Raw genomic sequence first — 15834 nt, 5'->3', positions numbered from 1 at the left:
CGCAGACTCAGACACGACTGAATGACTTTCACTTCACTTCTTCACTTTTGTTACAATAGGATACTTCATGCCTTAACATTACTTGTACTGTAGAAAGTAAATAAAGCATTTCTGCAGACTTTGATGACAGGTGTTAGACATTTTTTTAAAGAAAATTTAAAAGTCAAAATAACATACATTCTTCTATGATTTAATTTAGAACATAGGATAGAAATTAATCTCTTAAGAGAATGATAAAGCCTTCTCAAGAAAATTAGAGTATAGCATTTTTTGACAAAAAAATACAATTACGAAAAATTATTATATTTTACCTCTATAAAATGAAGAACATTTGTTCTTTGCATAACAGTATCTACTGCTGAAAACAAAACTAATGAAAAGCCTTTTGTGATCAGAAGATATATTCTGACATATTTTTATATCCACCCACCAAATTTTAATTTGTTAGGTAAGTACACTCTGGAAAGATAGTCTGATGATAGGAAGGTCAAAGCTTGAATTTCTGCCTTCATTTTAGAGTCTGCCATTATTTCCATCTGTCAATAAAAGTAAACTACAGTCATACTAGAGTCTTTGCTACAGTTCTGTCAACTCAAACTGGTAAATCTAGATTTGTTTTAGGCTCCAAAACCACAGGCAATAAACTTTAGGTCAGCCAGAATATTCTAGAGCTGCTACAGCTAAAAATATTAGTATGGATTCCTTCAGTAGTTAGGAATGGTCTGGCATCTTTATAATTTCCTTCTCTCCTTTTTTTCCTCACAAACTACAACAGAACCGTAGACAATGGGTATTTAACTAGGATGAGAATAAATTAGGTCAACTCCACCCAGCTAATCTTACCTATTAGCATTCACAATTCAATGTTTCAGCAACAATTTACTGCCAAACAATGCACATAGCAGTTGCTAGTTATATAAAAATTCAAGAAGAATAGCTTCAAAATATGATGCAAATAACCACTCCAGTGTTCTTGCCTGGAGAATCCCAGGGACGGGGACGCCTGGTGGGCTGCCATCTATGGGGTCGAATAGAGTTGGACACGACTAAAGCAACTTAGCAGCAGCAGCAGCCACTGCTAAAAGTAGAAAGCAATAAAACATGACATTTGCATTTTAAAAAGAAACATACTTCTTTTCTCCAAAATGGTTGGCAAGTAATATAAGGTCTCTTTAGGATGCTGTCAAGTTTCATCTGGTCCCGTTTTGTCAGTGGAATTAAAGTACCTTTGGGTATATTTAATCTGGGGGGAAAAAAATAGGTGAAAAAACAATCAGTAAAAACAAAGTGCTCCTGTAACTTTAAGGTCACATACATTTCATTTTTATTTATCGTACTATTTCAAAAGACTCAGAAATAACAGATGAAAAAATCAGTACAGGTTCATTTTTAAATGTGGAGTTTGAGGGAATCTGGTTTGTCTTCGACTAGCAAGTATTCAAGATCATAGTGGAAGTCTGTTTCAAGTTGTTTTCTTTCATGCCACGCTCACAGGACGATGACAGGAAGATAGACATGGGTTATAAAACAAACGCCGGGAGCACTAACACCATGTGTCTCAACACCAAGGCTGCCCCCAGAGCGCCGCAGTCTTAGAGCGGTGAGTGCCAGCATGTGTGTGGCCAGCAGCAAGATCCACTGTGGGATTTCAGGTCCCACTGAATCCTTAATTCTTTGTAATTCAAGGGGAATTTTCTGGGCCAAGGAAGTTAGTCTATCAGTTTTCACTTATGCACTCATGCGTGCACACAGACATACGTATACACATCTATCTTGTTTCAAATTTTTAAAAAGTGGATTGTAATTTTATCTTGGTATGTGTTTTAAAAATACAACGTGAGAGGTCCAGGATTTATGCTGTGAATTGCTTTTTGAAGTCACAAATCCTGGATTTCCCAGCAGAGCTCTAGTTTCAAACAGTCTTTCTCAATGTCCCCACAATAATGACTATTTGCCACTGGCAGCTCCTGGATAGGGTGACAATTTGATTGAAAGAGAGACCTAGAGGATTTCCCTTGAAGCCATGTTTGTGTAGCTATCATGCTGTTTTTTCTTTGATTGTACATTTATTTAGAGTACATTTATTTTGAGTGCACTGGTGGAATTTATGAGATACACCTAGAGTTTCTTCGTTTTCCGCCTTAATCAGATTCTCTGTCCTAAACTTGCATTAGAAATGATCTTCATACAAATAGATCACCCCAGACGGATTTTGACCATGATGTATACACTAAACAAAACTTTGATTCACTACAGCATAAACATTCAAAAGTCAAAACTTGAATGTTTTCTCTTGTGCCCTCATTTTGTAAGAAGCAGCGATCATTCCATTTTTAGAAAATAAGTGCCTTTAACCAAGGTTTGCTCACTGCTTGAAGAAATCCAAATATGTTTAATTTCACTCTCACCTCTCACTAGCCAATTAAAACAATAAAATATCTTAAAATATCACATTAGCAGAGATGAATAAAGTGATAATGTCTTATGCTGAGGGGCAGGTGGGCTCTTACTCTCCAGGGAAGACAAAATAATTAACCTATCCAGAGGGCAGCTGAAGCCTTAAAAATGTGCATACCCTTTGACCCAGCAATTCCGGGAATTCAGCCTATGGGACTAATTAAGGATACAGGCAAAGATTCAGTCACAAGAGGGTCAGTCAGAGGACTATCTTTCAAAACAGAGATTTGGAACCCATCCAAATGTCCAATTACAAGGGACTGACCAAATAGACACACTCAGAATTGAAACCAAGTGGAAAAAGACATTCAAATAAGATCATAGGGATGTATTTATTGATAAGGAAGTGCAATTACATTGTGTTGTGGGAGAAAAGATTTCAAAATCAAGCTCTTCCAAATTCTTTTGGAAGAAATTATGGCAACGCACAGCAAATAATCTACAAGGGCAGAACTGTTTATCTATAGGTGACTTTTATATTGTTACTTAATATTTTTTCTATAACGAACACATATATCTTAAAACTGACAAAATGTGGATCCCCCAACTTTAAGTAATCTTAAAATGAGATTTTTAAATGAAATTAAGAACCTATGATAAAATCAATTCAGATGGCAAATGGTGTTGTCAATGATTACTATTTAGATTCAATGTCTTAATACTTTCTAAGTATAAAGAAATTATTAAAGACTTTAACCATAAGGGTAAAACAAAAAAATGTCTTCTAAAGGCTCAATTAACCAAATATATTTAAGTGTTTTAGTAGTTGAAACAGAAACATCGATAAATTTATAATGATATAATTCTGAGTTATCATGAACAACATAAGTAAAAAACAGTAAGCACTTCTCCTGGTAGTGACTCTTCAGGCTGAGTGCTACATGTTACAGTGAGTCATCATTTTAAATACCCTCATTCTGCTAACTGTCTAACCTTTTGATATCAGAAGGGAGGAGACCAAGCCATCTAATAGCTGGAACTGTGAGATTATGGGCTTCGAAAGACATAGCCTAAAATAAAGAGCAGAAGTATATTAGCTAAACCTTTTGCAGAGAACTAGCATACTTGTTTTTGCAGCAATTTTTTTTCAACTTATTAAGGACTCTTACTGAAGACTTCACACTCCCAGAGGCCACAGAAGTAAGAAAATCACCAAGAGCTGAGTTAAACTGGACTTTCAGTGGAGGTTTTAAAACTGCTCTATACTATTTCTGTGTTGATTTTCTATAACGTGAAAGTACAAATGACCCTCTCTGACCCAAATTTATTGTCGTTTGTGATTCCACACCTTAATCCCTTGCTCCACCATCCTTTTCTTCTGCTATAAACATATACATCTGCTACTGCTACTGCTAAGTCACTGCCCACCAGGCTCCGCCGTCCCTGGGGTTCTCCAGGCAAGAACACTGGAGTGGGTTGCCATTTCCTTCTCCAATGCATAAAAGTGAAAAGTGAAGTCGCTCAGTCGTGTCCGACTCTTCCAGGGACACACAAAGTGTATACCAGTGATTCCCAAACTTCACCATGAGTCAGGATCACTTGGAGGGCCCACCCTTAGAATTCCAGACTCAGGAGGTCTGCATGGGGACTGAGAATTGCATTTCTAACAGCTTCCCAGGACCACATTTTGAGAACCACTGATGTGTAGCAGTTGCCGTCCCTAGTGGTAAAGTTTGGTGGTCTTTTTATTTCTCCTGATGGTTGGAATTGTAAAAGTCAGAATTCAAGACTATATATGCTTTTCAGGGTATAATTGGTAATCAGTGTTGCTATGCGGAGGGCTTGCCATTACTTCAGCAGGCCAGGAGAGTGGAGGATAATTAAGGCCTCTTGCCCAAAGGTAATCCCACTCTGTCATCTGGAGTCACACTGGTTATGCTGGAAGCTGGAATCACAGACTCTGAAACAGAGCGGCCCTAGACTAGGACAGTAGCTTCCCTGGTACCTTTTGGGGGCCCTCAGCTTACTAGGGGCTGATAAGTAAATGCAGAAATCACTCCAGTGAATAATATAAACTATCTCAATAGTGGAAAAGGAAAAATATTTTTCTATACTTACCATAGATCCATACTTATAGATACACATTATCTCTATGCCTGTTAAAAGAAAGTTAACTTTTAAATTTGTCTCCTTGCATATTATAGTTAGATAATTATATCTAACATCTGCAGTTTTTATTTTTGTGAACAATACCAGTGGAAAATTTATGGTTCAGTTTAATACAGTAAAAAAACAATAAATATCCCAAATGATTAGTCATTCATTTAAATCTAATAATCATATTCTTTTAAAGTATTTTATGAAAGTGTTCTATGAGCAGAAAAACACAAGCTATAAATATGATTTGATTATGACTATTTCAAATAGTCTAACAATAAATTACCATGTGGATCAGCATCTACCAGAGTGAAAACAGGAATGTGAAATGTATCCCACAACTTCTTGATTAGAAGTCTTGTGTTCAGATCAGGTACCCCCTTTCCCTAAAAGCAAGGATTGAAATCATGCATTTTAATTTCAGTAGAATGAAACTGATGACACTGTATCCTTATTTTATTATTGACATAAATATCTTCATAACTTTGACTTAATTATCCCAGGCCTAGGAAAATATTTTAGCAGAAACAAAAATAATAAAAAATGTGACATACATAAAGATGTCCACTGCAGTGTTACTTAAAAGGACAGAAACCACAGTAAATATCCAAAAGATCTAACAACAGGCAGCATCGCACAGTGGTGACGTGCATCAGCTTCAGAGCCGACTGCCTGCAGAGGCGCCTGGCTCTGCCACTTCTTAGCAGCATGGATCTTAACAGTCATGAAAACTCTCTGAGGTCTGGGGCTTTGTAATAACACCTTCTGCTATTATTACAGGAACTAAGTTATTAAATAATTATAAAGCATTTAAAAGTATCTGGTTTAAACTCAGGATTTAATAAAACCAAACAGTAGAATAGTATTATGACGTGATTAAAACAATAATTATGTAGAAAAATAATTTGAAGAGCATTACAATACTGTTAAAAGAGAGAACAGGAAACCAAATGAAATGTGGAACAGGGAGGAAGCAAGTAGAGGTGAGAACGGGCTTTTGATGGGATAGCCCTGAGTCTGAATTCCCTCTCCACCAATCACTAGTGGGTTTCCTAGTCTCTTTAGGCTGTGGCTTTATTTATAAAACTGGGCTAAATATGCCTACCACACAGAGTTATGGCACTGTAGCAATGTGGAGTTGAACTATCTTAATCCCAGTACTATGGCTTCCCTGGTGGCTCAAGTTTTTTTTTTTTTTTTTAATATGTATTTATTTAATTTACTTATTTGGCTATGTCTGGTCTTAGTTGCAGCACACAGGATCTTTTGTTGTGGCACTTAGGCTTTGTTGCCCTGTGGAGTGTGGGATCTTAGTTCCACGACCTGGGATTGAACCCACATCCCCTGCATTGCAGATTCTTAACCACTGGACCACCAGGGGAGTCCCTCTCCAAGTCCCCAGCCTTGAGATTGTGGTAAAATACCTTCCTGAGTCCCAGTGTTCTATTGTTAAAATGGGGATGATAATAATACCTATCTCATAAGGCTGGAGAGACTTTACAAGTTGATATGAGGGCATGAAGAGAAGGGGGCAACAGAGGATAAGATGGTTGGATGGCTTCACTGACTCAACGGACATGAGTTTGAATAAGCTCCAAGAGATGGTGAAGGAGAGGGAGCTGGTGTGCTGCAGTTCATGGGATCTGAAAGAGTTAGACACAACTGAGTGACTGAACAAAGTAGAAAACAGCAGTAAATGTGAACCCTTATTACGTAAAGTACCTAGCAGAGTTCCTGGTGTATCACGAATACATAGTGAATGGTAGTGTATTTTAATTGTTTCCTTTGGGAGAGATAACCCATATAAGTGGTAGAGGAGTCAGACAGTACCAAATATTCCTTCCTAGCCCAGCCCTCGACTCTAAGCTCCCCTCTGCAGGGGCAGCTACTACAGGCCAGCTACTAGTGGGTGTTTCACCATAGTAACAACAGCAATTATCAACGGCTGCCATGACAGCACCAACATGTAGGTAGACAAAGACTAGAAGGCAGCATTCAAGAGGAAAGACAAGGTAAAAAGAGAAATGTGACCAAGAGCTGAGCTTTATGTGCATCTCCAGTGCACTAGTACCAGCTGTGATTCAAACTCCAAGGGCTGAAACGGAGGCCTGGGCCACTGCTGGTTTGTCTGTAACAGCTTGTCTTCTGATCGGTCCAGCAAGCATGCACTCTCACCAGGAAGGTGTGAAAGAGCAGGAGGACTCCACCAAAAGTGAACCACAGGACAACGCCATTGAGCGATCACTTCAGGGGTTCAGGTATGGCCTTTGTTACTGGTGAGGTCTCAGTGTACATTTTCTGTCACAACTGTTCTCCCCTCTCTTCAAACTGGGCACATGCCACTAGGATCTCCTGTTAGCATCTCAAATTTTTATTTCTAAGACTACATTCAACATCTTTTTTCTATGAAGAACCAAGCCTCCCTGCCACTTGTTCTGTAGCATCCACGGGGACATCGTGGTAAAGCTCCACACACTAGAGTCATTTTGACTCATTCCTCTCACCCCATGGTCATCACGTCCTTTTAAACTTGCCTTGGAAATGTCCTTTGCTTAAGTCCTTTCTCTTTAACCATTTCCCTGGCAACCTGCCACCTGAGAGCCTCCAGACAGGCTTCCTGAATCCAGTTATCTCCCTATCCATCTAACTAATGATGCTACCACACGAATCCTTGTCATTTCCTTTCTCACCAATCCTCCTCACTTTTGTTAACACTTGATATTTTTGCACTAAATCAGGATGCCTCCTGGGGGTGGCCAGGCCTTCCAAGATGCCAACAGCTGCCCAACATCCTGCTCCCTCGGCAGGTCAGCTCTCCTACTGCTTCCACAAACATACCTCACAAACATCATACTTACTATTAATAAGCCAAGAGAACTGTAAGTAGATGAGCTTTTTTTTTTTCTTCAGAGAACTAGGTCTTTATGCAGATCTGTAAGAGTGGAGGAAGGCTGGTACAGGAGGGGGAACCTGATGTGTCTGTTGCTCTCCCATCATCTCACTGACCCACACCCCTGGCTTCCTGTACTGCCACCTCCTTCTTCCCCAGGCCAGCGGATGTCACTGGTCTCCCCAGTTCTATGAACACCTCCTGCATTACCCTTTGCTAATTATTGCCTGTAGTTCCCTGTGTATTACCTCAACATACGCTTCTGTGTTCTTTGCTGTTCTTTCAACAGCATACAAACTGTGTGAGGAAGAACAAGGAGTGGCTCTTGTTCATTCAACCCTGTCAAAGTTCCCATGTTACCATATTATAGTCAAGACAAGTAGCCCCTGTGGGAATGGTGTTGAGGGTGATACTGAGAGCCTGTGTAAACTTACATTTTTATTAGAAAATCTCTGGTGTTTAAGAATCGGGACCATCACCTTGATTTCAGTTAGATTTGAGGATGGTTAAATAAACACCTTGGAAATTCTTGTTCTATAATCCCAAAGGATGCTTCACAGTGACAAGAGAATGCTGTTCAAACTCATAGATGAAGTTATAAGCCACTCTTGTGTGTATATGTGCTTCAGTTGTGTCTGACCCTGCAATTCCTTGGACTGTAGCCCGCCAGGCTCCTCTGTCCTTGGGATTTCTCAGGCAAGAATACTAGAACAGGTTGCCATTTCCTACTCCAAGGGAGCTTCCTGACCCAGGGATAGAACCCATGTCTCCAGCACTGGCAGGCAGACTCTTTACCACTGAGCCATCTGGGAAGCCATAAACCCCTCTTACTGATCACCAAAGTAGTACATTAGTCTGGTAATTGAGGTAAAAGCAGATAATATACCGTAACCATGATGCATGGAGACATTTTGTTGCAAAAGTTGTCATCCAGGAGGCGCTGAAATGTTGCATCTTTTTCTACAATTAGTAGAAATTTCGCATCTGTAATTAAATCTGTGAAGTTAAGGCTGATAAATTTAAGGCATGTGTGTTTCAACTGAACCACTAATTATAAGTAACGATGCCATATCGATCAATTCAAAAGTAGCTACAGATACAGAATTTTTGTTTTTACCTTCATACTTCAGATACCTATTCTCTTCCAGGGCATCTTCCCAAGCCAGGGATCGAACCTGCTTCTCTTGCCTCTCCTGCACTGGCAGTCAGATTCTTTACCACTAGCGCCACCTATTCACACACCGTATTTACATATCTTTCTTACTAGGTAGTGAGCTCCTAAAAATATCCTAGAAAAGGGAGCATGATGTGTTCATCTTGACCAATACAGGGTATGGCTTACTGGTTACACATTATGAAGGCTTGATTTATTAAAGTAAAAATGAATGAACATTCTGTAAATTTAAATAGCTTTCTCACTCAAAGGATACTCTGAATTCCTTGAATATTAGATGGCACAGCAACAGCCTAAGTTAACAAGAGGAGACAGTTTTTATTTTAAATAAACAGCAAGTATAACAACATTTGGGCTTCTCTGGTGGCTCAGATGGTAAAGAATCCACTTGCAATGTGGGAGACCTGGGTTCGATCCCTGGGTTGGGAAGATTTCTTGGAGGAGGGCATGGCAATCCACTTCAGCATTCTTGTCTGGAGAATCGCCATGGACAGAAGAGTCTGGTGGGCTACAGTCCATGGGGTCTCGAAGAGTCAGACATGACTAAGCGACTAAGCAAACAAACACAATAACATTTAAAAATTTATCAAGAACACTTTTTGTTGTTGTTTAGTTGCATCAGTTGCAACCCCTGTGGACTGTAGCCCGCCAGGCTCCTCTGTCCATGGGATTTCCCAGGCAAGAATATTGGAGTGGGTTGCCATTTCCTCCTCCAGGGGATCTTCCCAAGCCGGGGATTGAACCCGTGTCTCTGAGTCTCCTGTATTGCAGGTGGATTCTTTACCACTAAGCCACTGGGGAAGCCCTATATTTTTTTAATTTTCATTTTTAAAAATACACTGTCATCAGAAGTCTATGCTTCAGTAAGAAAACAGTAGGACACAGATTTACTTTTCAATAAGAAAACAGACACACGACCCAAACTACTTCCCAGCAGGTGAAAATTTCTTGGAAACTTTATAGATATGTGACTTAAAAAGCAGAAACTGATGAAGGAAAGACTTCCTTCTCATAGGTGTCATTCTCCTCTTTCCAAAATGGTGAGTTAACCATTTCCAAACTTCTGTGCTAGTTCTGTGACTTTCTATGTACTAAAGCCTAGCAAACACTTTAGTCTCAAACTTACAAATTTCAGAACCAGAAAATTTTATGAACATCACATAAATAGCCATGCTAAAATGGTCAAGTCACACTCTACCTGAAAACAAAAAACAGTGCATTTAAAAAAGGAATGTGTATGTTTGTTTATTTCAATATGACATCTGACAACTGGCATATTTGGAAACTGGGTAATATACAACCCCTAAAGCATATACCTATTCATCCTTTCATTTTATTTTAAAGTCTTAAGCTCTGAACTACATAACAAAGCCAGTCAATAAAGTGCGTTTCAAACACAAATGAGTTTGATATGGCGTGGAAGCACATGAACACATTATGATGCTTACTGTTGCACGCGTGCAGTTCACCTTGGTGCCGTCTTCCTCCAGGTACTTTAAATCGCCAGCAATTAAACCTTTTGATGTAGACAGCTGAAAAAAGTAATAGTCATATATGAAACCTTTTTCCCCAGTGCATTTTATGCTTCTAAGTCCCTTCTCATGTTCACCTGCTAAATTATATAGGGGTTTTGGATCAGACTGAAATTTAAGAAATAAAGGAGAAAATACATAAGTGTTTAGGAATGAAAAGTATTTGACAATTCATCAGTTTTGCTTCCTTTAGCCAAGGGGATACACTGAGACTAGATTATTCAAATTCATAGTGAGAAAAATATAATATCAAAAATATGAAAAGAAGGCACAGATTACATTTATTCTTCTACTATAATTTTCATACTTTTTGTTTTAAAGTATCTTTTATTAAATGCTACTTACAATATGCAGACTCCTCCTTGGCACTTTTAACATACAGGAAATATCATTAATAATATTGTCCACAACAGTCTGGTTACCAAAGAGTTGGCTGTCAGTGTAATAAATGTCTCTATGAAAATATTAAAAATATATTTTTTAATTAATCATATTTTATCTGAATATGATAAATATTGGAATATGAACTGAAGAAAGCTTTGAGTGGATGTAAACAAATAATTTATTACCCACAGACTAGTTTTATGTAACTTTTCAAAACATATAATGAAAGTCAATCCCACACATATAATGAAAGTCAGTCCCACTTAACCCCACAACGCATTTCAAAGAATAATTTATTAGAACAATGTACTTACCTTTTGGTTGCATAAGTATTGCTCTGTACTAATTTATAAATCATGGAAAATATTTTAAGAATTAGTGCTGGAAAATAAGATGCAATAAGTGAGTTACTTATTACTTACAAAAATCAAAACATTCTGTGATCAAGGATTAACTCTCTCTAGTTACTTTGCACAACATTATAAAAATTATCTTTCCAAAAGAGAAGTGTTAAGTACAGAATGATAACTGTCTACAAGTTAGATAAAATTAAGTGTTCTATGTACAGCAAAATTGAATATTTTCCCACTGAATCATATACTTGAACATTCATTTTGGAATAATACTTTACTTCCACAGTTATTGACAATGCAGAATTCTACAAATTTATTTCAAGTACAGGATGGCCTATTAATGAACAAGTAAAAATTATTTAGCTCAGAACAACTATAACCCAGAGAGTAATCAAAATTATTTATTTTACCACTAAAAGCTAAGAAAGATGAATTTACCAAAATTTTTAACTGATTTTGGTGAATCACTTTTGATTTTTCTTGTGGTACAATGAGATACCATGTGAAGACCCACAGAATCTTCAAACCTGTCATTTTGTTTAAAGCAAGGGAATAGAATAAAAAAAGAGTTAACTTCTGAACACCAAACAACATATGATTAATTTCCTCTTCTGAACATCATTTAAATCCACATTTCTTCCCAATGTAAGCACTGAAGTTTTAGGATAACCTCGTTTATAAGCTTAGAGAATTCCAAGTGGTAATTAGGTAATTATCTTGGCAACATACAGAGGCACTAAAAGAGTGTTTAAAATACATGAATTAAACACCTTTGATTATAGTGTGTGTGCATGTGTGTGTATTTCTTTCCTGGGAAGACAGGGTACGTGACTATTATAAATTATTTCACAATTTTATTAGCATTTTGCTTATTGATTTAATACTTTTATTCAATTTAATAATAAGTTTTGAAATATTTCATTTAATTTACCCCGAAAGTTACAGTAATGAAATAAGTTTATACTAGGTTGTTAAATTGAACTGCCAAGCCTGCCCTAAAGATGGCAGAAGGCACCAGGCAAACAGGCCAGGTAACAGCTGCTTCTAGGTTTGGTGAAATCCACCTTGCAAAATATGATTCAAAAGTTTACAGTTTCACTAATTATATTGATCATAAAAGAATAATGAATGACTAAGAGCCTTAAGATTTCTTTCATTCTTTTCCTGTAACTCTTACTGAGGACTAATTTTGCAGTGTTTTTCATTGTTTAGTGAAAAGGGTCTACAGGTTGAGGACCTGAAAGAATCCAACTATGTAACTAGATTCCAAGATTCTGATAAAGCTGTTTGCTGATTTTCCCCTCTTGGGGACATGACTCCACAGGAAATCTGCTAAGAGAATGAGCCATTGCAATGTGTTCTGTGCTCAGGATACATTTATTTTGGTCTCAATATCAGGGCTGGTTATAGCTCCCCTGAGCAAGTGGTTTGCCTCTGCAGTACAGATAAGAATTCTGATGGTGATATTCTCCCCTTTGAGTGCTAGAAAGCTTAGATCCAAGGCTGGCGCCTATTTTTAGCAGGACTGTAAGACTTTATCATATGCATTTTGAATTCTAACTTCTTTTGGTGCTCCATTTTTTTGTTCCTAGCATTGTTTTCCCTTTGCCTTATCTTTAACACCTACTTCTAGTTTATATAACCTGCCTGTATGGTATGTATTTTATAAACTTCCTTAAATCCTTTTTGGCAGGGTAAAGGCAACAAATAGAATTAAATCCAACTAGAACGCTAACTCACATAAATTCTAATAATGACTTAGATAATGCACTTAAAAATTTAAAAATGCAAAACGCCCACTTTATATTTTCCCAGCTTGATCTGTTGTCTATTGTGAATGCAGGCGCTTCATTTCTTGCCAAGCTTGTGACTATGTCTTGGATAATTTTTTCTATAGATGAAAGAACCTCAGAACTGAAACAATAAACACACAATGATTCAATCTTAATTTTAAGTTAGACCTTTACAATAGGTAACATTTCTCCAGAATATTAATTTTTTGTTTCACTGGTTGTTTTTTAAGACTAGATGATACATGTCAATAATACTCTCTCCCACATGAGTAATACATTAACTTTTAACATGAGTAATACATTACAACAATTGTATTGGTAGTGGTGAATTTCAAAGAAATTTCATTTGCTTGTAATTTTACTTCTCAAACAATTACCAACTTAAGTAATATCTCCCTTTTAATGACCAATTTATAAATACATTAATATAAATGTATTGATACAATGTATTGATATAAATACATTGATCTTCAGATCAACCTACTTTAAATACACACTCATTGCCTTGAAATACTACTGATAAATCTTTTAACTGATGTAATACTGGCTTTGAATTTATTTCCCCAAATGCAATGTGAAAATATTTCCAAAAAACAGTTCTTACTGTAGTGTGTTACCCTAATTGATGTCATGTCATAAATCAGCCCTTTTGAATTTTAGTGATACAAAAAGAAAAAAGTTTAATCATTACCATAAAAGGGCTTGGCAACTACTACACCACAGAAAATTATTAAGACTTAGCCCAGTTTTCTGTCAGCTGACTCTTAATTTCACAAGCCATCAGCTTCAAAAAATGTTATTCTGTTATAAACACCATAAAAATATTGCCTAGGAAGGAAAATCATATTAAATCTAGAAAATGCACAAAATGTAGTGTTCTAATTTCCATAGAAACTTCACAGCTTTCATTGAAAATGCATGTATCAGAAAATAACTTTTAAAACATTCAATATTTTCTAATTTGGGGAGCAAAAACTGATTCAAGTATCTTATTCATTTTTCTAGTTTGGAAAAAAAGCTGCAGTAATATTATGACCAACTTTAAAACAATCAGATTTACATCTGAAACCTAAACAGGGACTGCCACCCCCTTCTTTTACCCTCTTCTAGTACTCCCTTAAACTAAAACATTTTGTAAATTTGTTTGAAGGTTTTTTTGGTAGTTGGTTTGGGCTTAAATGACAGTAATTTGTTTAAGTGAAAAACCTTGCTGATAAACTAGAAAAGCAGATCAAGTAAGCGGAACAACAGAGCATTTTAAGTGAAAGTGGTGAATAATGTAAACATATTTCCTGCAGTTAACTCCAGGTTGGGCAGCTGGAGAACCTCTGTAATTGATTTTATCAGCACCACACTCTAAGCTAAACTCTAACTGCTTTAACTGATTTAAAGAAATGTGTGTTTTCTTCCCTTTCAGGTCCATAAATCCCATTGTCTTACTATAAACCACTTAAAATGTGTTGACTGCCTCATTCATTTTGATAAAACACACTTATTAAGAACTTACAACACTGATTTTCCCCCACCTTTTCTTAAAAAAAAAAATGCTTGAAAACTTCTAAATTTCCACAACTTAAAAAAAATAAACACCAAGCCAAACTGTGCCTTAAACTCCTCAAACTGTCCAGATCTCAGGAAACCTGTGACCCCAGCTGTGGGGATGCTCCTGGAACATTCTAGAAGACACGGGGTGGGAGGGGTTACTGTGGGGGTGGGGTGTAAGTGTGGCTGGCACCTGGCTTTTTGAATTGAGAATAAATTAACAGAAGAAATAGGGGGCACTAAACAAGGGCCTTTCTTGGGGTTCAGGGCTGGTGGGCCAAACAGGCCTCTGTGGCCTCAACATTCTGAGGCAGCCTTGCTCTCCAGATTGGGGAGACGGGAAGGGGGCCCAGCATTTCTCCACAGAGCACCTCAAGCCTGGCTGGGCAGAACCTTCTTGCTCCCTAACTCCCAGCCGTCTGTGCCCCAGAAAGAGCCCGTATACCTGGAAGCCAAGCGCATCCCCCCGCCCGCGGGCTCCTCGCCGCCTCTCCTCAAGGCGGCCAGGAGAGAAGCCCTGTGCCGGTCCAAAACCTCGAAAAACGAGGCCTCAGGGCCCCTGGGCGTAAAGGCCATAAGGAGCCGCTGCAACAAAAGCGTCCAACAACAGGAGCTCCACCTGGCCTGAGATCACCCTTCTCTGTACCCACAATGCACTTCCAGGGTGGGGCCTGGAAGGACAGAGCTCCTCTCCCGAAGTGGGGGGGCCGGACTGCGCATGCGCACACCTCACCCCCAGGTGGGGCTGGACTAACGGATGTGCATAGCGCTTGCACTGACTGAGACATCTGTGCGCAGGGCTCTATCAGGTGCAGTCTCACCTGGGCCCCTTCCTGGGTACCTTCTGACAAGCCTCAGGGACCAGCAGGATATATTTGGGGTGTGGTACCAAGATTTGAGACCTTGAAATGGTTTTATATCTCCTTTTTTGGGAATATCTCCCAAATATCTCCTATTTAGGAAAGTCGTATCAGTGATTTTTCACTAAAACAAGTAGTTATGGCTATCCAACTGTGTATCAGACACAGTTCTAGGCACTGGGTGCAGATGAGGATCAAGGCGAACGAAATTTCTGCCTTTGCTAGCATTTATGTAGTAGCCTAGGGCTTAAAAACCTATTTCATTCAGCCGCTCCCTTTAAACTCTCATAACCACACCAGTGGGGATTTTGCAAGAGAGGAGAAAGCAGTCCACAAGCCCAGGCAAGCCTGGGTTAATATCCCAGCTCCATCACTTTGTTGGGCTGCCAGATTTTGCAAATTATAACACAGGACCCTCAGTTAAAATTGAATTGCAGATAAACAGTGAATACTTTTTTTAAGGATAACTTGGTCCCATGCAATCTGTGGGACACTCTTACTAAAAAATGATTTCATTGTTCACCCAAAATTCTTATTTAATTGTTCATCCAGTATTTTTAACCTAGCAATCCTCCCCTTGCAGATTTGAACTGAGCCTTCACTCCTACTCTCTTCTAGAGCAAAAGACAGAAATTCTGAAGCCTCAGGGAAGGAGTGCTGCCCCTGGGGGACAGTTTCCTTGAGGGAGAGGAAACAGGGAGAGGCCTTGGAGCAAGGTGGCACTGAGACCTTCCTAGGGAGTAGGGGGCAGG

The 15834-nt window shown here is 38.4% G+C and overlaps 1 protein-coding gene and 1 long non-coding RNA gene across 3 annotated transcripts in view; one reads left to right on the top strand and one right to left on the bottom strand.

Annotated features, from left to right (window-relative positions):
- Window positions 1–15834, top strand: part of LOC147360510 (uncharacterized) — a 54193-nt gene that overhangs the window by 7611 nt on the left and 30748 nt on the right. Inside the window, exon 2 of one of the 2 annotated variants that reach the window (XR_015138656.1) lies at window positions 1495–1600. The exons of the other annotated variant lie outside the window; for it this stretch is intronic. This is a non-coding gene — a long non-coding RNA (uncharacterized LOC147360510). The remainder of the gene's footprint in view (window positions 1–1494; window positions 1601–15834) is intronic. 2 annotated transcript variants of the gene reach the window in all.
- Window positions 125–14864, bottom strand: SPO11 (SPO11 initiator of meiotic double strand breaks). Its single transcript, XM_086330911.1, has 13 exons — window positions 14668–14864; window positions 12688–12801; window positions 11326–11414; window positions 10849–10915; window positions 10496–10604; window positions 10067–10150; window positions 8875–8911; window positions 8331–8440; window positions 4841–4940; window positions 4516–4553; window positions 3391–3467; window positions 1132–1243; window positions 125–536 (listed from the first exon to the last, which is right to left on the bottom strand). The coding sequence occupies exons 1-13, from the start codon at window positions 14796–14798 to the stop codon at window positions 417–419; spliced, it is 1188 nt and encodes a 395-aa protein (XP_086187037.1). The 5' UTR covers window positions 14799–14864; the 3' UTR covers window positions 125–416.

Source organism: Bos grunniens, chromosome 13 (genome assembly GCF_055505025.1).
Source record: "Bos grunniens cultivar Pamir isolate PY7600 chromosome 13, Bosgru_T2T1.0, whole genome shotgun sequence".
NCBI lineage: Eukaryota > Metazoa > Chordata > Mammalia > Artiodactyla > Bovidae > Bos > Bos grunniens.
The sequence above is the reverse complement of the archived record's forward strand: the minus strand, read 5'-3'. Positions and strand labels throughout refer to the sequence as shown.